Source organism: Pelodiscus sinensis, chromosome 9 (assembly GCF_052426305.1).
Source record: "Pelodiscus sinensis isolate ZL-2025 chromosome 9, ASM5242630v1, whole genome shotgun sequence".
Classification (NCBI taxonomy): Eukaryota; Metazoa; Chordata; order Testudines; family Trionychidae; genus Pelodiscus; species Pelodiscus sinensis.
The window spans coordinates 53,893,709-53,918,889 of NC_143060.1; the positions used below are offsets into that span (position 1 = coordinate 53,893,709).

The 25,181-nt window shown below is 45.8% G+C and overlaps 1 protein-coding gene across 7 annotated transcripts in view; it reads right to left on the reverse strand.

Moving 5' to 3' along the window:
* Window positions 1-420: 420 nt before the first annotated feature.
* The window catches only part of LOC149523939 (uncharacterized), a 29,102-nt gene continuing 4,341 nt past the window's right edge, over window positions 421-25,181 (reverse strand). For 3 of the 7 annotated variants that reach the window (XM_089780591.1, XM_089780588.1, XM_089780590.1), the window contains exons 3-7: window positions 24,585-24,703; window positions 24,237-24,330; window positions 4,193-4,309; window positions 1,527-3,410; window positions 421-1,000 (exon numbers count right to left, since the gene is read on the reverse strand). In XM_089780591.1, coding sequence (XP_089636717.1) covers window positions 576-1,000; window positions 1,527-2,004 — 903 coding nt within the window. In that variant the 5' untranslated portion in view covers window positions 2,005-3,410; window positions 4,193-4,309; window positions 24,237-24,330; window positions 24,585-24,703 and the 3' untranslated portion in view covers window positions 421-575. The remainder of the gene's footprint in view (window positions 1,001-1,526; window positions 3,411-4,192; window positions 4,310-24,236; window positions 24,331-24,584; window positions 24,704-25,181) is intronic. The other 4 variants (XM_089780589.1, XM_089780585.1, XM_089780586.1 and 1 more) reach the window with 2 other exon arrangements.

Below are 25,181 nucleotides of genomic sequence, written 5' to 3' on the forward strand. Positions count from 1 at the left end.
AGGTGCTGCCGAGGGCTAGCCGAGGGCTGTACTTAAAGGGACCCGACCCCCACCCCGGACAGACAGTTCTCAGGGGTTCCCTGCTCGCTTGTCTAACTTGATGAGGGACAGCAAAGCAGTCCTGGCTTGCAGTGCCCTGAATGCCCACACTCGGCACATCACAGCACTCAGCCATCAGCCCGGTGGCACTTGCCGCAGGCTGCCATCTGGGGAGGGGGGTCAATCAAGGGGCTGCAGGAGAACTTCCACCCCGAGGAGCCTGCAGAGCCAGCCCAGTCCTCCCCATCGGGGGCTCGTACCCCATTCCTCCCTCACCTCCTTCCACTTACCCCTCCCTAGTCCCCCTTCCTGATGTACAAAATAAAGGACACATGTGTTCAAAAATAGAAACTCTCTTTATTTAACAAAACTGGGGGGGGGGGGGAATAAAACTGTGGGGAGACGTGGGAAAGGAGGTGAGAAAGGGCAGGAGAGAGTGTGGGAGAAGGGAGGGGGAAAACTGGGAGGAGAGAGCTGGAAGGGGAAAGCAAGGGAAAGGAGGGGGAGGGGAAAACTCAGGGATTGGGGTGGGGGTCTCACTGGGCCAACCGCCTCCGAGCACGGCGAGGGAGGGGGCCTCGGCGTCCCCGGGGGGATGGGGTGGAGGGTGCAGAGATTGAGGTGGGGGGTGTGGACATTGAGGAAGATGGTGTGGGGGTTGAGGAGGAAGAGGGAGGAGGGGGGGCAGGAGTGGGAGGAGGGACAGTAGTTGGGGGGGCAGCAGGCGCAGGGCCAGCACGGGCCTGCAGGTTTGACTTCAGCCCTCGGACCTCAGCCAGCTGCTCCTGGCGGAGCTGCAGGTCTGCCCGCATCCAGGCCTCCACTGTGCGGTGCAGGGCTCGCATGAACCCCAGGTGCTGGTCCCAGTACTCCTGCTCCGTGGTGGTGGTCCAGAGCAGGCCGCGGGTGCGGGAGCATGTCCTGGGCGGGATGGTGCGCCCTGCACTGGCAGCTGGTGCAGCTGTAGAGAAAGAAGAGAAGTGGTCAGTTCTCCCTGGGGACGCAGCAGATGATGCCCAGCCTCCTCCCGCCCCCCACGACATGAGGGTGACCATGCCCTGCACCGTCAGAGCCGCTGTGCTTGTACAGAGGCCATGGTCAGGATGTCTGGCTCTCCCCGGGTCTGGGAGCTGCCCCAAGACCGCACCCATGTCCCTGAGCCATGTATAGTGTGGCCGAGGCGGGGGGAGGGGGGGAAAGATGTCCCCTGCCTCCGTGTAGAGGGAACATGTGAAGGGAAAGCATCCTGCTGGGTCCCACCCTGGGGTCGGGAGCATGTCAGGTCTCTTCACACACGCATGTGCCTATTGGGCCATGGCCCCTGGGTGTCACACAGCTGGAGCCACCTGCCCAAGGGTGGCATGACACGTGCTCACACGTGCACAGGTGTCTGCGTGATCCGTGGAAGGCATGGCCCACGCGCACGGTCTCTGGTCTCCTTCCCACCTCCCCCCCCCCCCCCGAACTACTTAATTCGAACTACTTACCCGGTACGGTCTCCCTGGACGACCCTGCTGGAACAGCTGGCGGTGGCCCCTCTGGTGTACCCGGGTCAGGGCCCTCCAGTTCTGGCTCGCTGTCCTCCGGGCTGGCACGGACCGCCCCGCCCCTCAAGAGTCGGTTGAGGGTGGGGAAGTAGGGGCAGCTGGCAGCCCCTGCTGCGGCGCCGCCCCTGGTGGCCCTGGTGTACGCCTGATGCAGCTGCTTTACTTTCAGGCGCACCTGCTCCTGGGTGCGCCTGTGTCCCTTTCGGGCCATGGCGGCTGCTATGCGGCCATAGACAGCCGTGTTCCTCCACCTAGTGCGGAGATCATGGAGGTTGGGGGCCTGCCCCCAAACCTCAATGAGGTCCATGACCTCCGCACTAGACCAGGAGGACGCACGCCGTCTACGGCCCCTGGATGGCCCCTGGGTGCTGGGGGACTGGGCAGGGGATGGCTCGCTGGCACTGGCTCCCTGGTTCATCGTGGGGCCACTGGGTCGGGGCAGAGACTGCTGGCAGGGCTGGCTGTGTCAAGTGCTGTCTGGCCAGAGTCTACCCCTTTAAGGGCCTGGGGCTGGGGGAGAGGAGAGGAGTTTTCCTGGCTGTGCCCAGAGTGGCCACCAAGGGAACCTGGGAAGGGCTAGCCTCCCACTAGTTCGAATTAAATGGCTACACAGCCCTTAATTCGAACTAGTTAATTTGAACTAGGCATTAGTCCTCATAGAATGAGGTTTACCTAGTTCGAATTAAGTGCTCCGCTAGTTCCAATTAAGTTTGAACTAGCGGATTGCTAGTGTAGCGCCTATCAAAGTTAATTTGAACTAATGGCTGTTAGTTCGATTAACTTTGTAGTGTAGACATACCCTAGCTGATTAAGGAGACCTTCACCATCTGCCTGTAAGTGCAGCTCTTCCAGCTACACTCCATCGTGCACAGTTCCAGCTGGTGGAACAGGCTTGTTATGGAATGGTGGGATGACCAGCAATGGCTCTAGAATTTCCACATGTGGAAGGAGACCTTTCTGGAGTTGCATGCCTGGCTTGCTCCTGCCCTCAAGTGATGGGACACACACTTGTGACCCACCATCCCCCTGGAGAAGTAAGTCACCATCACTGTGTGGAAGCTCACCACACCAAACAGCTACCAATCCAACAGCAACCAGTTTGGTGTGGGGAAGTTAACCCCCTAGAGCATACGTCATGCAGGTATGGCGCTCTCAGGCTGTTGTCCTGTGTGTGTGTGTGTATGTGTGTGTGTGTGTGTGTGTATGTATGTTTGTGTGTGAAGTGCTGGAATGGGGAACCTTAAGGATTCCACCCCCACATCCCTTCCCTCTCCTGCCTCTGCAATAAAACTGACTTTTTATTGAAACAATCAACTGTGTGTGGTTTTTATTTGGGGTCAAAGTAACTGTGGAAAGAACCTGGGAGAGGAGAGTGGTGGGAAAAATGGGAGGATGGGAACCTTCAAGGGGCAGAAGAGGAGAGGTGCAGAGAAGCTCAGTACTAGGAATGGGAGTGGCACCTGGCTTGGTTGTTTCCACTGCCTCATGTGTGGGGACCTCGGTGAGGGGAGAGGCTAGGGGGAGAGGCAGAAGTAGGAACTGGAGCAGGGACTAGCATGGGAGGAGGGGAAGGATCAGGAGCTGGGACTGGGGTAGGAGCGGCAGCAGAAGCAGGAGCTGGCTTTAGGTGGGCGAGGAGAAACTAGACTATTGTGCACATGGTGCGGCCATTCTGCAGCAACTCCCTCCAGGTCTCTCTGCACAACAGTAGAGCCTCTGGTCCAGCGTCTCATGCAGGGCCTTGAGCATGGAGATGTGCTCCTGCAGCAGTTCCTTTTGAGTTCCCCGGGTGGTGTCACCTGGCCCCCTCGTGCAGCTGGTCTGCTGAGGAGAAAAGAGAGACAGTCAGTCATTCCTGAAGACACTGTCCCTGAAGCCTTGCCCTCATCTGGGAGCCGAGACTGACAGTTCTCGGGTCAGATGAAGGTGGTGTCCTGGGACCAAGGCTATCTGTGCCCTGGATAGTGGGCCCTTTCCTTCAGAAGCCCAGATGTCTCCAGGGAAACAAGCTCACCACCCCCACATCCCAAGGACAAGCAGGGATGGGAAGTTGCCAGCCACACTGGGATCCTACAGGGAGTGGGGGGGGGCCTTGGGCTGGCAGGGCTTGCCATGGTGCTGCACACACGCTGGTTCCAGCAGTGGTGGCATCCTTAGGGGAGAGGACTTGTGTCCCTGGCCGCTGGGGAAAGGGGGGGTCAGGGTGTAGGGAAGAGGTGCATGAGCGGCAGATGCTCCTTCACCTGGCAGCACTGTCCCTGGGAGCAGGTTCTGCCTCAAGCATGAAGGCATGCCTGTGTGCCATGTACAGCACTCTTGAGTGTGTGCGTGTATGTGTGTGAGGGGGGGGTATGTCCCCAGCCTCCTTCTAAGTGGTGGCTTGTGATAGGAGGGTGTCCCACCCAGATGTCAGAAGTGTGGCCGGCCTCCCCAAACCCTGTGAGTAAGAGCCCAGGGGTGCTCTGGTGCAGCCTCCTATGGCTGCTTGGCCAGACTGGCACTGCAGTGTGATCTCCAGGCCGAGAAGGCCGCAGGAGAAGCACACCCCAACCCCTCACCACCTACAACCTCCACCCTGTCTGTGTCAGGCACCTAAGATCACTCACCTGATGATCCTTCCCAGACTTGGAGGATACCTGGGACACATCCAGGTGATGGGGTATCGACTCAAGTATCAGTGTGGTAACAGTGCTGGCTGTGTTGGGGTCCTCCTCCACACGACTCTAGAATTAGAAGGAAATGTTGGACATTCATGAGGCATCTAGTCCAGATTTCAAGACACAGACATGAAGTGGTTAAGTAGAAACCAACTGTGTGAGGAAATGAGAAGAAATGAAGAGACACCTTTAAAACAGGGCTACTCAACATGCGTCCCATTTGTTTACAGCCCACAGTGTGGTTTGGGTTTACACGGGGCCCAACACATAGCCTGCAGGTGAGATCCTTTGAACATGGCCTCCACTAGGAACATGCTCCACAATGGCAAAGAGTCTCCCAGGTGGGGTGAGCATTAAAAGACACAAGCAGACAGGCTGGCTGGAACAGACGGATACAGGGTGTCGGCGTTTCTAGCCCCCAGGAAGGAGGTGCTGGGAGTACCAGGGCACTGTGGGAAGTACTGACTGCTTAGCCTTGTGGGCAGAGTCTGAGAGGTGCTGACTGGCTCACACTGGCCACGTTTGGGTCTGGCACTGTGACTGGGCAGCCCTGCCTCCATCCCACACGGAGCAACAGATTCCCATGGGGGTCATTAGCCTGGGTACCTGTCCTTTTCTGCCTCTCATATCTGGCCTGACTCACCCAACTCCTCGCCTGCTGCAGGTTGGAGCGCTCTGGCTTGGAAACTTTTCTTTTTACAATAAAATCACTCCAAGAAATACACTACCTGAAACTGCAAGAGAAACACCCAAAACATTGGTATACAATTTTCTTTTTAATAAGAAGCATTAAAAATGGCAACAAAGAAGAGTCACTTGTTGGGTGAACATAGGGTTTTCAACTCTGTTTGAGAGATGGAATTCACTTTTGCAGAGATAAATGGAAAACCAATGTGTCTTCTTTGTCAAAAGACTATCGCTGCATTAAAAGAAAACAAACCTGCAATGGCACCATGAATCTTGTCACCCTGAGTTCAAAGACTTGTATCCACCTGACAGCGAGTTAAGAAATACTAAGATACATTTCCTTACTGGAAGGTTTCCATACTCAACAAGGTATGTTCCGTTCACAAGTTAAAGACAGTGATGCCATTACAGAAATCTCCTTCAAAATGGCTTAGCACATAGCTAAATCAAAAAGATCTTTTACTGAAGGTGAATTGATGAAGCAGTGCTTCTTGGACTGCAGTGAATCACTTTTTGTAGAATTTAAAAACAAAGAGGCTGTGTCTAGACTGGCCAGTTTTTCCGGAAAATCAGCCGCTTTTCCAGAAAAACTTCCCAGCTATCTACACTGGCTGCTTGAATTTCCGCAAAAGCACTGACTTCCTATTGTAAGAAATCAGTGCTTTTTGTGGAAATACTATGCTGCTCCCGTTTGGGCAAAAGTCCCTTTTGCGCAAAAGGGCCAGTGTAGGCAGCTGAGATTTGTTTTCCACAAAAAAGCCCTGATCACGAAAATGGCGATCAGGGCTTTTTTGTGGAAAAGCATGTCTAGATTGGTCACGGACACTTTTCCGCAAAAAGTGCTTTTGCGGAAAAGCGTCCGTGCCAATCTAGACGCTCTGTTCCGAAAATGCATTTAACGGAAAACTTTTCCATTAAAAGCATTTGTAGAAAACCATTCCAGTCTAAACGTAGCCAGAGGATATAGTTAAACAAATATCAAAACTGCAAGTGTCTGACTCAACTGTAGTAAGGTGAACTGAAAGCATTTCAGGAGATCTGTTTTCTAAATTGCTAAAAGACAGTGAAAGCACTGAGGCTACGTCTACACTGGCGCATTCTCACACAAAAACTCTTTTGCGGAAGAGTTCTTCTGCAAAAACCCTTCCAGAATAGAGTGTCTACACTGGCATGTGCTTTTGCGCAAGAGCATCCATGCCAGTGAAGATGATCTCTTGCTCAAGAAAGCTTTGATGGCCATTTTAACCATAGGGCTTTCTTGAGCAAGAAATTCATGTTGCCTGTCTACACTGGCCTTTTCTAGAAGAGCTCTTGCGCAAGAGGGCTTATTCCTGTGTGGGAGCATCAGAGTTCTGGCACAAGAAGCCCTGATTTTATTCATTAGAACATCAGTTTACTTGTGCAAGAACACGCGGCCAGTGTAGACAGGCATCAAGTCTTTGCGCAAAAGCGGTCGCTTTTGCACAAGATCACTCCAGTGTAGACACAGCCTGGCTACGTCTAGACTGGCATGATTTTCCACAAATGCTTTTAACAGAAAAGTTTTCTGTTAAAAGCATTTACGGAAAATAGCGTCTAGATTGGCACAGACGCTTTTCCGCAAAAGCACTTTTGTGCAAAAGCATCCATGGCCAATCTAGACGCGCTTTTGCGCAAAACAAATCTGAGCTGTCTACACTGGCCCTTTTGCGCAAAAGCTTTGCGCAAAAGGACGTTTGCCCGAACGGGAGCAGCATAGTTTTTCTGCAAGAAGCACTGATTTCAGACAGTAGGAAGTCAGTGTTCTTGCGGAAATTCAAGCAGCCAGTGTAGACAGCTGGCAAGTTTTTCCGCAAAAGCAGGTGTTTTTGCGGAAAAACTTGCCAGTCTAGATAGACACAGCCCCTGAGTGTTTCAATTTGGCAATGGATGAATCTACTGATCATTCAGACATATCTCAGCTCATAATCTGGGTGCATTTTTTCAATGGAAAAAGTATGTCTAAGAAAGGCTTACTCTGCTACCTTTAATGGGTCAAACTAGGAGAGAGGATGTTTATTCTGCACTGATAGCATTTTTTGAAGGACCAGGAAAATGCATTATATAATATGTGGTCTCCACATATACCTAATTCTTAGAACTGAAGGGAATCTTAAGAGGTGATCAATTCCAGTCCCCCGCCCTCATGACAGGACCAAGTACTATCCCTGACAGATTTGCCTCCTCAAGGATTGAATTCACAAGGCTGGGTTTAACAAGCTAATGCTCAAACCACTGAGCTATCTCTCCCCCCATTGATATGAAGAAGCTTATTTCGGTAACAACCAATAATGTTCCCCCCATGGTTAGAAAAGACAGAGAGCTAATTTCTTTGCTGAAGAAAAATCTACAGTTTCCAGATTTCTTTTCATACCATTGCATTCTGCACCAAGAACAGTTATGCAGCAAACTGAAGAGAGGATTTCTCAAGAGCACAATGGATAGTGTCACAAAAATCATCAACTTCATTGTTACAAATGCCTTTAAACAGACAATTTCAAGCTTTAGTTGAGGAATACGAAACACAGTATGGTGACTTGGCAATGCCTGCAGCAGAATTCAGATGACTGAGTTCAGGCAAAGTGTTACATCAGTTTATGGATCTACTGCCTGCTGTACAAGTGTTTTTGGAGGCAAAAGATCTCCAGGATTTTACAGTCATGTTTAGACAAAGAGACATTCCTGCTAAATGTGGCTTTTCTCACTGATATGACACACCACTTAAATGCACTCAATCTTAAACTTCAAGGCAAAGAAAAAAACCTGCCTTCTCTGGTGTGCGATGTTTCTGCTTTTGAAACAAAACTGGACCTATTGCAGATCAGCTTAATGAGAAAGACTTAACTCACTTTCCCATCCTCAACTCGCAAGTGACACTGCTGAGTGTACATGCATCTTTTTTTGCCTGATTTTTTTTCATTGTACATCTCAGAGCTGAAAACCAAATTTCTTCGCGTATTCTAGATTTTAAATCCATGCAGACAGTTCTTGAATTTACTGAAAATCCATTTTCAGTTGAGATAAAGGCAGTCTTACCTTCATCAGTGAGATTTGGTACTGAGAAGGCAACATCTGAAGAAGCAATGATAGAACTGCAAAAAAATAGTGTTCTAAAAGCTAGGCATAAGGAAAAGGTCACTGAAACATTTTGGATGACCTATGTACAAGGAAGACCTGGACCCTGCACTACTGAAATGTGCCCAAAAAGTGCTAACTTGCTTTGGGTCTACAAATGTCCATGAAAGTTCATTCTCCTCCATGGGAATCATCAAATCAAAAATGTGCATCTCTCTTACTGACAGACATCTGACCGACTGTCTCTGTGCTGCTATGATGGAATACAAGCTTGACGTGAAACAGCTGGTGAAAAGTTTGCAGACACAATCTTCATATTAATTGTACTTATACTCCAGTACATTCCAGTACTGTATTGGCAATTTTTGTTTGATTTCTTAAAATTGTGAAGCCAAAACAAAAAAGTAGTCAATATAATAGTCTTCTGTTGCTATGCGTTTTAGTAGTTAAATTCTTGGACTGTCAATGCTCATTAAGGGTATGGCTAAATTACATGGCTCTGTCGATGGAGCCATGTGGATTAGGCTGATCGGCAGAGGGAAATGAAGCTGTGATTTAAATAATCGCGGCTTCATTTAAATTTAAATGGCTGCTGCGCTCTGCCGACCAGCAGATGATCAGCTGTTTGTCGGCAGATCGGGGCAGTCTGGATGCATCGCAGTCGACAAGGAAGCCTTTGTCGACCGGCGCAGGTAAACCTGATTTCACGAGGCGTACCTGCGCGGTCAACAAAGGCTTCCTTGTCGACCGCGGCGCGTCCAGACTGCCCTGATCTGCCGATAAACAGCTGATCATCAGCTGGTCTGCAGAGCGCGGCAGCCATTTAAATTTAAATGAAGCCGCAATTATTTAAATTCATTTCCCTCTGCCGATCAGCCTAATCTACATGGCTCCATGGACGGAGCAATGTAGTTTAGACACACCCTAAAAGTGCTGTCATATGGGTGGAAATTAGGTAAATATTGCATTTTATTAATATCAGCAGAACTGACTTAAATGGGGCCTGTGTGTTGTGTAGTCTTGCCTTAAGCTTTGCATTCATGCTCATCGGTATGAAAGAAGCTATGTGCATATATTTGCATGTATATGCAACCACACTTAAGTTGCAGCCTTCAGTATGTGCTGTAAGTATCATTGTGGCCCCCCAGACTTCCAAAGTTGAGCAGCTCTGCTTTGTAAGGCACCCTTTTCAGGGAAGGTAGAATAGGCAACATTAAAAGCGTAGAGCAGATGGAAGCCTCAGCAAAAGACAGAAAGCAGTGGAAGAGACTAGTTTGCGCCCTGTACACCAACACTGACATGAGAAGGGTGTAATAAAATTTCAATCTATTATAGCATTTCCATACAATTGCAGAACTCACACATCTCTAAAATGCAGAAAGTTACTTGTTAAAATAAAAGTAATTTGAATTGGACATGAAAAGCAATGTATATCCCTTTAAAGACAAAAGGCTTAGATTCCTTGGGATGATCAAGTTGTGTTCATGCAGTTCTGGAGGGTGGGAGTTGGTGGCAAAAAGGTAGCGGGGGCTCCTCTATGTTATATCACTTAGTCACACAGACAGATGGCATAACAGCCTGAGATAAAGTAGGGGGTTTCTTTTTCTTTCTTTTTTTTAAAGAACCCAACATTTTTAGCTGCCAGGAATGGGCTCTTCCTCACCAGCCCCAGTACCAAATTACCATGGATGGCTGAGAAGAGCCCCTATATTCCAGCCCCAGCACTGAACTGCTGTGGCTAGCAGATGGGAAGTTCTTATCTGCCAGCCCCTGCACCAAGCTGCTGCAGCCAGGGGAAATGGACCCCTCCTCACCATCCCCAGCAGAGAGTTGCCCAGGAAGTAAGCCTGAGTCCCAACCACCTATCCCACCTTGAGATGCCCCTCCCTGAACATCCTCCTATACCTCAAAGCCCTCATCTTCAGCCCAGAACCTGGTACTACCTTCTTCCTCACATGCACATATTTCCTCACTACCTCTCTCTTTTTTTGACTCTTTTAATGGCTTGGTCCTCCAGCCAGATCACTGTAATCCTCCCCTTCCAGGGTAGCAAAGACCTATCAGTCAACTGTCCCAGGTTGTGCTACTTCCCAGTGGCTAGTAAGGGAATCTAGGACCACCCTCTATATGACATTCCAGTCCACAGACCATATATCAAGCAGCTCAAGGCTCTCATCTCTTGCAGATCCTATTACTTTTCCCTTAGATTCTTTTCTGTTGCATAAAAAAGCCTCCGCCTGAGCTCTCTAGATTTATATACATGGATTTTCTAAAGCTACACCAAACTGTAAGATCTAAGGTTTTAAACTGCAACTTATTGTGATCCTTGTCAATCTTTGCAATCTGTATAACTTTCAAACTTACTGTAAACTGCAACTTTGTAATCTTTGTAACATGCAGCCACCTTGCTTGTAACTTTCCCAAAGCTTCATTCTCCCCTGAGTGAATGGAGAGAGAGTGTGAGTGTGACTGTGTTTGAAGAAGACTTGGAACAATGGACCACATGGCAATGAGTCATCACAGTCTGGGCATGCTCCCTGATGACAAGGTGAATGAGTCACAAGAGCCATTCAGACACTATATAAAGAGAAGGAGCACATGTGAGACTCTCTCTGGGTATGTCTACACTACCCTCCTAGTTCAAACTAGGAGGTTAATGTATGCATACCGCACTTGCTAATGAAGCCCGGGATTTGAATTTCCCGGGCTTCATTAGCATAAGCGGGGAGCCGCCATTTTTAAATCCCCGCTGCTTCGAACCCCGTGTAGCGCGGCTACACGGGGCTCGAACTAGGTAGTTCGGATTAGGGTGCCTATTCCGAACTACCGTTACTCCTCGTTTCAACGTGAAACGAGGAGTAACGGTAGTTCGGAATAGGCACCCTAGTCCGAACTACCTAGTTCGAGCCCCGTGTAGCCGCGCTACACGGGGTTCGAAGCAGCGGGGATTTAAAAATGGCGGCTCCCCGCTTATGCTAATGAAGCCCGGGAAATTCAAATCCCGGGCTTCATTAGCAAGTGCGGTATGCATACATTACCCCGCTAGTTCGAACTAGCGGGGTAGTGTAGACATACCCTCTTTTTCCTTCCACTGATCCTGAGAAGCTCCCCTCCAGTGTATTTCCTCCTGACCAGCTTCCCCAGCCATGATGAGCAGACAGATCCTCCAGGATCCACATGCCTTGGACCCTTCTGCAACCCATATGTCTGTGTAAGTGTGTGATTGCCTGAGGGCAGGAATGAATGAATGAATGAATGAATGAATGAATGAATGAATGAATGAATGAATGAATGAATGAGTGGAGGGGTGTGTGCTTGCTTGCTTGTCTGTGTGTGTGTGAGAGAAAGAGTTCTATCTTCTTTAGCTTAAACCTTTGGTGGCTGCTTTCTTCTCTTTAGTTTTACCTAGTGGAAATAAATCCATACTAGTGTAACCCTGGGTGGTTTCCAGTGAGAATATATTTGGAGTAACATTTTCTACCTCTTCTAGCTCTCCAGATTTGGCAACTCCAACTCCTCCTCCCAAATAATAACTGTGCACTGCATCTCCCTACAACCATTTCCTACTGCCCAGGTTCTGTTCTTTCTCTACCATCAATCAACCTTTCAAACCAGGCTTTCCTCAGGGCAAACTATCACGTTAATTGGCTTTACTTACCATATTCTGCCTCATGCAAGGTGAATAGTCTATCGCTGTGCTTTGAGGCTTTACTCTTATCCCATGGACCCTGCCTTTCTTCTCTCTGCTATAACAGGTGCTGTCAAGAGGGTTACCATGGGAGGCTGTAACCCTGAAGATCTGTACCCCACCCTAACTGCCATGGAACCACAGGATCTGGTCTATGACCCAGTCTGTAATCAGTCCCTTAGGAGTGACTCCTTTGGTGTGCAGACACAAAACAGGTCCACAGGGATAGTATGCCTGTGGCCTCCAGGACTTAAAACTGAGTCTTTGGGCATCAGTGATCCCTGTATCACACTGTGGCTTCTCTCGGTATTTACAGTAATAGCAGGCAACCCCTTCAGAACAATGTCATTTCTGATTACTCAGCTGGCACACAGAATCTGAAAGTCCCTATGTCAACACAGTGAGGGAGAGGTTAAGCCGGAGTCCATTGTGGCCAAACCAGCTCTATCAGTCAGGCAAACACTTGTGCATTCCCTGTGAGGCTGTTTCACTCCCTTTGTCTTTAGTTCCATTTGAGACCAGCTAAGTCCCTCCAAAAGTCAACTTTTTTTCCAGTATCCTGACACCTTTTGATCCATTGTTCTCAAGCTGAGGTCTGTGATCTGCTATCCCTACTAAGAGATATGGGTGCCTGTATGAGGAAACTCCTTCCTCTTGGTTGCTGATTACTAGGTGTGGATATCTCGGCCACTGGGTTCCCATTGTCATTTTGAGATTCTCTATGATATGAGTCAGTTTCAGCAAGTTCCAGCCATTTGCTTAAGGACCCATTCATTCCACACCAAACTAGACAGTTATATAACACTGGTTGTTGTTTCTGAAGTTATGACACAAACACTTCTTCATGTCTCTTGCTCTTCTCTAAAAGCAACTTTAATAATTTTGCACCCTGTGGATAGCGATACAAAGTATAGAGGTAAACTGAGGCATGCATTGAGGCATAAATATTGTAGTACACTCCCATTTATCATAGTACTTAATACATATGGGCTGTGTCTAGACTGGCCAGTTTTTCCACAAAATCAGCTGCTTTTGCAGAAAAACTTGCCAGTTGTCTACACTGGATGCTTGAATTTCTGCAAGAACACTGATGATCTCATGTAAGATTGTCAGTGTTCTTGCGGAAATGCTTTGCTGCTCCCATTCAGGCAATTTGCGCAAGAGAGCCAGTGTAGACAGCACAGTATTTTTTGCGCAAAAGCACGTCTAGATTGGCACAGACACTTTTCCGCAAAAAGTGCTTCTGCGGAAAAGCGTCTGTGTCAATCTAGACGCTCTTTTCTGTAAATGCTTTTAACGGAAAACTTTTCCGTTAAAAGCATTTGCGGAAAATCATGCCAGTCTAGACGTAGCCATGAAATCTACAGAAATAAAATAAATATTTCCTTACATTTTAAGGGTGGGAGATTTTTCATAGCACTCAGGATTGGCCTAACCCTGATCCCATTGATGTCAGTAATAAAATTCCAATTATTTTAGTTTGAGCACAGTTAGGCCAGTGAGCAAAACTTCACCCTGAAGATCTTGCAGTATCAAACAAAGTGTTATGGAACTCTCTGCAGCTATTTCAGATTTCTGTATGATTTTCTGTATGGGAAGGGGTAGTGCATTTATGTGCAGAATAGAGGCTTAAATGAATGAGAGGAAAATGAAATGATTGTGCTTTTGCACAGAGGGACTTTAATTAATATTGGTGAGGGACAGGGCTGGTAAGGATTTCTGGCTGGAATTAAATTTGCATAGAGGAGGTGGTTGACACCCTGTAAATATGCTTTAGTTAACAGAACGGAAAATCCCACAGAAAACTTGTTAGTATAATTGTTTTAATTTTACAGTGCTGCAATATGTTGCAGGTAATGATACAGTAATTACAGAACAAAGAGCACATTAAGACACAACATAATTCAAAATGACTTCATTGTTCCAATTGCTGATTAGAGAATGGAAAATACTCCCGGTACTGTTATAAATGGAAACATTGGCAAACTGTACAGAAAAAAAATCTTCTGTGATGTTTGCCAATTTTCACTGCTCTCCAGGTAGTTAAATTGCTTGAATAAACCTTGGTAATATGCACCACAATTACACACAGAATACATAATTATTATTCTATTTATTAAGCACCTAGCCATTGTCTGATGGTTTAAGCATCCCACCCAATAAAAATAATTGAACATATAAAAGTATCAAAATGAACTGACATGCCATATTAAAAGAATGAGGGATTTAAAACTGTTTGAAAATAAATCTTAAACCTATCCATCCAGTTGTCAGGCAGGGCATGGTAGGTTCTTTTCTGTTGACAGTCACTTTGGTCCTGCCTGCTGCTTCCATTTCTTGGTCCTTTGGCCAGGTGACACATTAATGTCACCCCTTGCCAAGGTATATGAAGAGTTCAGCAAAGGGATCATCCTCTAGGTGAGTGGTCACCAACCAATAAATTAGAATCTATTGGTAGATTTTGGAGCCTCTGGCTATGTCTAGAGCGCAGAGTTAAATAGGAAAAAGATATGCAAATTACGAAGTGCATTTGCGTATCTTTTTCTGCTTTTTTTCAGAAAAGGCTTTTCCGACATTTGGCCCATCTACACAGGGCCAAATTTGGGGAAAACCTCCTCTTTTGGAACATCCCTTATTCCTCATACATTGAAAAATACAGAGATGCCAAATGAACACATCTACTCTTCCAGGAACTGGTCGGAAAAAGTGGTCATGTTCCTTGGACACGGCAGAGCTACTTCAGTGTAGACATAGCCTCTGACAGGTGATCCTGACTGATTTGACTGGGAGGCTATCAAGTGCCTGCACTTCAGCTGCTCCTCCCCCCACTGCCCTGATGCTCCTGCCCAGAGCCTCAGAACTGCTCCCTGGGAGCCTCCTGCTTGTTGTGCAGAGGGGGGAGACAGAGGCAGGGGGGTGTTGATGTCACTCTGTCCTCCTCTCTGTACCCCATCTTCACAGAGTGAGGAAGGTGGGGCCTTGGTGAAGGGGTGATGTGGGGCAGGTATATTTGGATTTGAGGTAGATCTTGGACTGACTTAAATTCAAAAAGTGATCTTGTGCTTAAAAAGGTTGGAAACCACTGCTCTAGGTAAAACAAGGAACTCCCGGATCTACCTGTTCTCTCTCCCCTCCTTCCTCCTCCCACCCGACAGGATCTTACAATCTTGACCTTTCTTGTTTCCTTCTCTCATCTATATTCCTCATTATGACACAGGAACATCATGATTCTAACTGGGAGAGGCTATAGGGGATACACCAAGCTTTACAGGACCTTTTCAGGCAAATGTATGTATAGTAATTCACTGGCAGGTGACCTGAGGTCTGTCCTAAGAGCAGGAGCCTACTAGTTAATCATAGCAAAATGTGTACACAGATAGTATTTCAGTTATACAAGTTTACTGAAAACTGTTATTAAGTTATGTGAGTTAAGACAGGTCAGCAGAAAGTGATAAACAGGCTCTCTAGACAAAAGGTAGTAGATACTTATCTCCTTAGCTGGTCGTGTTGTGTGTCTTACAAAACACATAGGAAAAACTTAAAAAAAACACCTAATAGTTTAGCAACACCTTAAAGACTAAGGAAACATGTACAGGATATCATGAGCTTTGGTGGGCACAACCACTTCTTCAGAGAACAATTGGGGTTAGGTCTCAGGAGTTAACAACTACTGAGAAAAGACTTAGCTAGTTGAATTAATGGAATATTCAGAAAATGGTGCTGTCTCCTCCCAAAACTCACAAACTCTTTGCAGCTATTTCAGATTTGTATATGATTTGCTGTAGGGGGAGGAACTGTGCATTTATGTGCAGGCTAGAGGCCTAAATGAATCAGAGGGGAACATAGCTTAGGGAAATTAATATGTGTTTGCACAGAGAGACCTTTAATTAATTGGCGAGGGGCAGGGCTCATGAGAATTTCTGGTTGGAATTAAGCCTGATGCTAATGAAGAGATTGTGACTGCACATCAGAGAAAATCAGCAGGAAAAACAAAAAACAGCAAGTGGGTGTTTTGTTTATGACTAAGATCAAAGGATTAGTCTGGTGTATCTAGAGAATGCAAGGGGACACAATGGTATCCTTCAGGAAGGAGACAAATAGCCAGTGTATTCCATCTTATGAAAGCAGGGCCACAACCAACTTGGATGGAGAAACACTGCAGACTTGGGGTAAACTAAAACTAAACTTTATTGGGCAGGAAAGTATCTTGTTAGTTAACGATTTTGTATTATATATAACCATTTTTTCCAATACTTTTGCTTGCTGCTTCTTGAATCTCCACTCTGTTAATTAAACTCTGTACTCATTTTCACTATAAACATATAGCATATATGCATATATAAAGATTGAGGTGCTTTGGAGTTGAAGCTTCCATTGGAATTCTACCAGGCATGTCCCACTGGACTGGGACACCCAGAACAATGCAGGACATGCTGTAGCAATTATAATTCCAGAATGGCCTCTGAATGCTATGGAATCCTCAGGATAAGCTGGAACCTGTTGCAGAGGAAAAGGAGGTCTAGTCCTCCTCCCTACTTTCTGTGCTGCCATCATGACCTTTACCAGGAAGTGGTAATGAAGGGAAATGAAGGGAAATGAAGAAGTTATAGCTATGTGTTATATGTTAAATGAAGCTGTCAACTAAGGGGTATCTTCTAAGCTGGGCCATACTTCTTTGGGAGAAGCAGAGCTATTCATTCTGCAAGTGCCCTGTGGAATTGCGGCTGGACATTCTAGGGAGACAATGAAATCTTGGGGGTTGCCCTGTGCCTATCACTAGATTGTAAAGAGAGACGAGGGCTTCTGCAGGCTTGCAGGGAAGAGCTTGTGTTACCCATGGTTGGGAGGGTGGGGAGCTGACCTCTTGCAAGCACTGCACAGACAAGGTTTCTAATGCTAAAGGCAGGTGTCTCATAATCCTGGGTTTACTCAAGGAGCAGCACACCCATAGCATGGTACAATTTTTGCTTTCAGTGGTAGGGGAATACAGACCCATCCCCTCATCTGATTTCAATCCAAGGCCTGGTGGTAAGCATTTAAGTCCTGCACTCTATAGCATTATACTTCAGCCACTCTAGATCACTTCCTATCACTGCCATCTTTTCCCAACTGGTAAATACCTCAAATAACTGGAATCAAGATATAGTCTCAAACATTCTGAGAATTACAAGTCTCTTTGCTTTGGGTTTGGCAACATCACTATAGTCAGATGCCAGACAGCAGGAGCACGAAATATAGGTCAATTCATCTGCTTTAGTTAGCTGGCCTATTCTCTTTTTAAGCTCCTCCTTCAAGCCATGCATGGTTTGCAGATAAGAGTGGAGTTGCCTGGGCCAGGGACAGCTACTTAACTGTTTCCTTACTGGTGCAGAGTTTATATGCCCGGTCACAGGGGCCCACAGCTTTGGCATTTGTTCCCTATAATAGTCTGAAATAGTCCAGATGTGCTAACCATCAGGGTATGATGCATCTTTTCCCTGACATATTTGAAAATTAGGTGAGAATACGGGTATGTCTACACTACAGCACTAATTCGAACTAACTTAGTTCAAATTAGTTAATTCGAACTAAGCTAATTCAAATTAGTGCATCTAGACTTAAAAACTAGTTCGAATTAGCATTTTGTTAATTCGAACTAGCATGTCCACACTGAGTGGACCTGAACTGAGGTTAAGGATGGCCGGAAGCAGTGCCAGCAGGGTATCAGATTAGGACTTAAGAGTGTGGAGCTGCTGCCTCAGGCTAGCCGACGGCTATGCTTAAAGGGACCCGACCCCCACCCCGGACAGACAGTTCTCAGGGCTTCCCCACTTGCAAAGCAGTCCTGGCTTGGAGTGCCCTGAGTGCCCACACTCGGCACATCACAGCACTCGGCCATCAGACCGGCTGCACTTGCCGCAGGCTGCCATCCGGAGGGGGGGGGTCAATCAAGGGGCTTCAGGAGAGCTTCCACCCCGAGAAGCCCACAGAGCTACCCCAGTCCTCCCCATCGGGGGCTCGTACCCCATTCCTCCCTCACCTCCTTCCACTGACCCCTCCCTAGCCCCCCCTTCCTGATATACAAAATAAAGGACATGTGTGTTCAAAAACAGAAACTCTCTTTATTGAACAAAACTCGGGGAGACTGGGAAAAGGAGGTGGGAGAGGGGAAGAGAGAGGGTGGGAGAGGGGAGGGCAACTAAAATGATCAGGGGTTTGGAACAGGTCCCATATGAAGAGAGGCTAAAGAGACTGGGACTTCTCAGCTTAGAAAAGAGGAGACTGAGGGGGGATATGATAGAGGTCTATAAAAGCACGAGTGGTGTGGAGAGGGTGCATACAGAAAAGTTCTTCATTAGTTCCCATAATAGAAGAACTAGAGGACACCAAATGAAATGAATGGGTAGCAGGCTTCAAACTAATAACAGAAAGTTCTTCTTCACAAAGCAAATAATCAACCTGTGGAACTCCTTGCTGCAGGAGGCTGTGAAGGCTAGAACTAGAATAGAGTTTAAAGAGAAGTTAGATAAAGTCATGGAGGTTGGGTCCATGGAGTGCTATTAGCAAGGGGGTAGAAATGGTGTCCCTGGCCTCTGTTTGTGGAAGGCTGGAGATGGATGGCACGAGACAAATGGCTTGTTCATTTTTTCGGTCCATCCCCTCCAGGGTCCCTAGTGTTGGCCACTGTCGGCAGACAGGCTACTGGGCTAGATGGACCTTTGGTCTGACCCAGTACGGCCATTCTTACGTTCTAAGCTCAGGGCTCAGGGTCGGGGGCCTCACTGGACCACCTTGATTTTCATGCAAACCTGCTCCCGGGTGGCCAGGCTGACAGCTATCCTGCCCTAGATGGCCACTTTCCTGTACCTAGTGCGGAGGTCGTGGATGAGGTCCACGATCTCCGCACTAGACCAGGCAGGCGCCCGCCTCTTGCGGACCCAGGCAGGCTCCCGGGAGCCGCCAGCCTGGTCCCGGGAAGAGGCAGAGGGCTGGGTGGCAGCAGGTGGCTGGTTCGTGCCGTGCCAGGTGCAGGGTCTGCTGGCTGGGTGCTGGCAGGCTTGCACCTGTCACGGGCACCGTAGCCAGCCCGTGCCCCTTTAAGGGCTCCGGGGCCAGGAGGGGGGCAGACGAGTTTCCCTTTTTGGTGCCCAGAATGGCCACCAGGGAATGCTGGGGAGGGCTAGCCTCCCACTGGTTCGAATTAAGTGGCTACACAGCCCTTAATTCAAAGTACCTAATTCGAACTAGGCGTTAGTCCTCGTAAAATGAGGTTTACCTAGTTCGAATTAAGCGCTCCGCTAGTTCAAATTAAGTTCGAACTAATGGAGCGCTAGTGTAGCACCTATCAAAGTTAATTCGAACTAACATCTGTTAGTTCGAATTAACTTTGTAGTGTGGACAGACCCAAGGATAGTAAATATGGGGAACTGTTGAAGGAAAATTGAGAGTTTTTAAATGTTAGCTGACTCATTAATGGTGGATTATATTAAGTTATATTACTGCATGTATGGATTTATTTGTGATGCATTCTAGAATTTCTGTAAATACAAATAAATAAAAATAATTCTGATTTAGGAGTTAGCACTAAGTGTCTTATTCAGGTTTTGAAGAAGAGCATACAAAAGAGATTAATATATCAACAGCACCCAAACAGCTTCTGCATTGCTATTGTGATAATACTAAAGACCCCAGCCAGGATCAGGGGCAAATTGTTCTAGAATACATGAAAATACACTGAAAGACATAGCATCTGCCCCCAAACCTTGTAACTTTGTTTAGATCAGAGCACAGTAAATAAGATTAATAAATTGCATGAGGGAAGTAGGAATGAAGGATTAAAATAGAATAAGGTCTTGCAGTTTCACAAATCAGCTGTGTTCATTAAGGTGATGGTTTAATTTCATTTTAGATTTGAAAAATAAATAAATATTATCAGCCAGCCCTGGTTGTGGCTCATCTGAATGATTACTGGATTGGCTGATTCCTTGTAAACCACACAGCAAAACCAAATAGAATAAGATGAGTGTTTTTAGGACACAATGTGAGAACCATGTTTTTGTTGTTTGTTTGTTTGTTTTGTTTTTTGTGTCCCACAAATAGAAGTGTAAGAAAGAACCAGCTCCATGTCTGATAGAGTAAGACTCTCATTAAGGAGCCCAACACAGCTAAATAACTTTAGAAAATGATTTATTGTGCTGCATATCATCTTCCCTTGCTACCGTTAGTGTGACAGTGGATTCTTGTCATTTCTAATAATAGACCCTCCCCAGACTCATCATTATTATCAGGGCTTGGCAAGCGGCGGTGAGCACACTGCGCATGCACAGACCATACTGCAGCACTGTGCCGGGCTAAAATCTACTCACCATGGGCGAGTAGATTGCCATAATTGTTGAGCCCTGATTATTATTCTTACAGTGCTATATAGTGAGAAAAGGTATGTGAGGTAATATATTTTATTGAAACAACTTCTGTTGGTGCAAGGGACAAACTTTTGAGATTTTGTACAGTGCATATACACAACTCTACAGTCTTTTCCCAATTTATGCAATGCTCTGCAGTACAATTGAATCTGGGGTCTGATTTACAAAATCACCCACTGCTATTTCTTGATATCTGAAGACTATCCAAATCCCTCTATTCAGCGGTTTTGCCTACATGGTGCATTAGTCCACAGCAGAGGGGTGTAAATGCAAGTGCTCACTAGAGTGTCAAAGACTAACTGAATCACATGGATTGGGTTGGCATGCAGTAAAAGCTCCATATTGTATGTTAAGTTTGTCCTGTTTCAAACAGCCCTATGTTAGTGTCAAACTTTGATTGGCTGACAGCTTAACACAAGAGGGCTTTGCATAATTACTTTATGGTATTCAATAGTTGTATAATGAATATGCAAATATCTTTATTCTACTTAGCTAACTTTGTATGTACCATATTATGGGTTAATAAACTCTTATTGGACTCAGATTCTACTTTCAGCATTACATTTTATTCAAATATGATTGTTGTATCATGAACAAGAAGCAACCTCAAACACTTTCCTACTGTTGCCTTCCAAAGGGTATGTCTACACTAGTGTTATTTCAAAATACCTTATTTTGAAATAACATGTCTACACACAAAATGCATTTCGAAATAACTTTTTTTATTTCAAAATAGTGCGTCCACACTGAGTAGACTCTGAATCATATTTAAGGCCATCCGGAACCAGGTCCAGCAGGGCATCAGGTCAGGAGTTACTTTGTGTGGCTGCTGCTTTAGGCTATCTGAGGCCTGTGCTTAAAGGGACCCCCTCCCCAGGCAGCCAGTTCTCAGCTTTCCCTGCTTGCTTGTCTACCTTGATGAGGGACAGCAAAGCATTTTGTCTGCGTGTTCTGGTTGCCCTCACTCAGGACACCACAGTACTCTGCAACATGAAGCCGGAGCCGCCCCTGGGCACTCTGGTACTTCTTGTGGACATGTTGCTGTGAGCCTGGCTGCACTTTCTGTCGGCTGTCATCCAGGAGGTCCATCGGGGGTCTGTCAGTATCCAGGAGACCCTGTGGGAGAGCTTCCATCCTGAGGAGCACTAAGGGTGCACCATTGGGGGCTTGTGCCTTCCTCAGGTTCTTCCACTTACCCCTCCCTTACTCCCTTCCTGATGTCAAATAAAATACATGTATTTTCATGAGCACAAACTTTATTTAACAAAACTGGGGGGGAGGGAATGAAACTCTGGTGAGACTGGGGAAGGGAGGTGGGAGAGGAGAAGAAAGAGGGTGAGAGAGGGGAGGGGAAAGCCTGGGAGGAGGGAGCTGGAAGAAGGAAGCAAGGGGAAGAAGGGGGAGGGGAAGCTCAGGGTTGGGGGGTCTCCCTGGACCCACTTGATTTTCATGAAAACCTGCTCCTGGGTTCGCATGTGGCCTTTGGTGGCCAGGCTGGCAGCTATCCTGCCACAGACAGCTGTGCTCCTCTACCTAGTGCAGAGATCATGGATGTTGGGGGCATCTCCCCCAAACCTGAATAAGGTCCATGGTCTCCACCCTTGACCAGGAAAGTGCCCACCTTCTCTGGGCTCTGGCAGGCTCCTGGGAGCTGGCAGACTGCTCCTGGGCAGCAGTGGAGGGCTGGCTGTCAGTGGCTTGATGGCTCATGTTTTGGGGCCACTGGGTCAGGGGCAGCAACTGCTGGCTCTGGGCTGGGAGGCTTGGAGCTGGCACAGGCAGTGCAGTCAGAGTCAACCCCTTTAAGGGCTCCAGGAAAGGGGGAGGGAGAGGGATGTTCTTGGTTTAGGCTGGAGTAACCACCAGGGCACCCTAGGAAGGCTGGAGGCCCCCTATTTCGATATGTGTCTATACAGCACTTATTTCAAAATAGCTATTTCAAATTTGGCATTATTTCTCGTGGAATAAGGTTTACCAAATTCAAAAAAAGTGCTCCACTATTTTGAATTAATTTCGAAATAGCAGTTTGGCTGTGTAGACTCTAGTAAAGTTATTTCGAAATAACGGCTGTTATTTTGAAATAACTTTGCTGTGTGACATACCCAAATATTCCAATAGGTTTTAGACTCCAAATATTGAGTAAGAAGTTCAAGTCCTTTACCTTTTCATATGCGAGGTGCATTAAGGTTGTTTTATATGTTTGTTTCTACTTAGTGTCACTTTTTATGCCTTCCCCTGTAAAACGGCAGGGGAAATCTATTTTTCACTCTCCTTTTTTTCAAAAACAGATTAATGTTTTTGCTCAATCTTTACAAAATATTCATTTCTAGGAAGAGATCAGGCACTGATCCAACAAAATTCTGTAATTCAAAGTTAGATACATGATGCAGATGAAGCAGAGACTAAATTTATAAAATGACAGTCTGAAAGGTGAAAGTTTCAAAAAGCAACCAAAACCAGGGGGTTTAGAATAGAAACATACAAACAACCTTAAACCTATATAATTTGCATATTCTACAGGTATTAACAAATAGCTTGAGTACATTCTTAAATTTGAGCATATGTATAAATCTATTCCTGTTTAACAAAGCAATGTTGGAGTGCTTTGATAAATGAAGGTCATAATCAGACACGTATTGTGTCTAAATACCTGTGGATTGGGGTGAAAGATAAATAAGGTGGGATTTATATTCTGTTCTTCCTCCTCCTCTCTGAGACTGAAGAGAGTATCTGGGTTCTTCAAAACCTCATTACTACCAATTTTGGGAGGCTTGGGACTGGTTAGACTCAGCATCAACAACACATACTCTTGCCAGACAAGAACTCTAAAAAACATATATTCACTAATTTTGGATCCATTATGTTCATGTGGGTTCGAAATTATGCAAACTTAGTTCACTCATCTAAACTCTTAACAGTCCCATTAGATCCATAGTCTTGATAAATTCTAAAATCTTGCAATATTGTCTAATTTAAGTGTGAACTAGAGAATGGAATATATTGAAGAGATTGCTCAAAGAATGGTATTGTATTCATAGTGTATCTTTAGTGGCCCATGTATTTGGATTGTTTTAAATTCTGCCATAGATTTGTTTTTGGTAATATGACAAGTAGGCTCATTTCTATGGGGAATATCCACATCTACTGAGATCAGATGTTAAGAAATAAATCATATGCACTACTGTCAGTAAAATATTATATTTTTCTAACAGCTGGCTCTTATGCCACATCCCAGGCACAACAGAGCCTCATTCGACTGAATCATTGTATCTGAATGATGTCTTGTTTTAATACATGAATCACTGATATACACTAAAAAGTCACCCATACATACATTGAAAAGTCCCTCCATTGATACAAATACATTCCAGATTGTAAGATCTTCAGGACAGGGACTGCTGCTGTAGTTATGTTTGTATAGCAACTAGCACAAGGCCTAGACCTTGGGGGTCTGACTTGACCCTTTGAGAATGACTGTAACACAATGTAAGTGCTACATTTTATCCAGCCCTGAGAGTAATAGAGACCATCAAGCGGGTAGAGGACCTAGGGGAAATGGAAGGAGCATTGAGCCTCTGTCTACCCCAAACACATTAACAAACAATCATGCACAGGAGTAATGTGCTATTGAATTGGAAGGGCAGGACCAATAATTCTGACTACATAATATCAACAACACAAGCATAATGTTGCACTAAATAGCTGAGGTGCTGCTGCTGTACACGGTTTTAAGGCACGTCTACACTGCATGGCAAAAGTCGAATTAAGATACTCAATTTCAGCTATGTCAATTGCTGTCAAAATAGCTTAATTTGGCTTTTGGCGTGGTCTACACGGCAGGAAGACTCTTTCTCCAACTTTCCTTACTCCTCGTAAAATGAGGGTTACAGGAGTCGGAGTAAGAAGTCCTCCATCTCAACATTATTTTGAAATAATGACTTGCTTTGTAGATGTACACTATATTATTTTGAAATAACGTCAGTTATTCCAAAATAACACTGCTGTGTAGAGGTACCATTAGAGTCCTAAGAGAAATTCTAAGTCAGTCAGAAGTGTAATAGAATTCCACTCCAAGATAGTTCAAGTGGCTTAACAGCCAGAATCTCACCATCTAGACTCTCACCTGCATTCTCATCAGATAAACACATCCTTTGCCATCTTTTGGGAATGTATTGAAAACTGCACGATATTTGATGTTCTTCTTAAACTTTCAGCTCCTGGAGATAAGTAAATGACAGAGAATCTCAGATTATATATTCAAAAAGTTTCTAGCCATCCTGGTTACAGAGAAAAAGCTTGGAAATGTGATCATAATGCACCCTAATAGGTCAGAAACTAGCAGATGAAGAAGCCACAAAATATTTAAATATATATTTTTAAATGTCCTAGGTTTTAAGTCAATATCATTATTTAGATACCTTACCTTATTTCTTTACATTTGGGGTTATCAATTCATTGCCATTTACTTTACCTAATCTTATCCATCCATCCTGGCTTAATGTAAAATGTAAAATTATAGTTGTTGCTCCATATCCATATCAGCTATATGGAAAAGATCCATTATTCCATACCAGTCACCACCATATATAGCTACAAAGGAGAAATTAATAGTTGGTAAACAGTATTTCTGCTGGTACAAATGCATCCAATCTCTCTGCTGATGAACACACGGAAGCTGTGTCTAGACTGGCAAGTTTTTCTGCAAAATCATCTGCTTTTGCGGAAAAACTTGCCAGCTGTCTACGCTGGCCGCTTGAATTTCCGCAAAAGCACTGACGATCTCATGTAAGATTGTCAGTGCTTTTGCGGAAATACTATGCTGCTCCCGTTCAGGCAAAAGTCTTTTTTTGAAAAACTTTTGCGCAAAAGGGCCAGTGTAGACAGCAGAGATTTGTTTTACGCAAAAAAGCCCAGATCGCGAAAATGGCGATCGGGGCTTTTTTGCGGAAAAGCGCGTCTAGATTGGCAACGGACGCTTTTCCGCAAAAAGTGCTTTTGCGGAAAAGCGTCCTGCCAATCTAGATGCGCTTTTCCGAAAATGCTTTTAACGGAAAACTTTTCCGTTAAA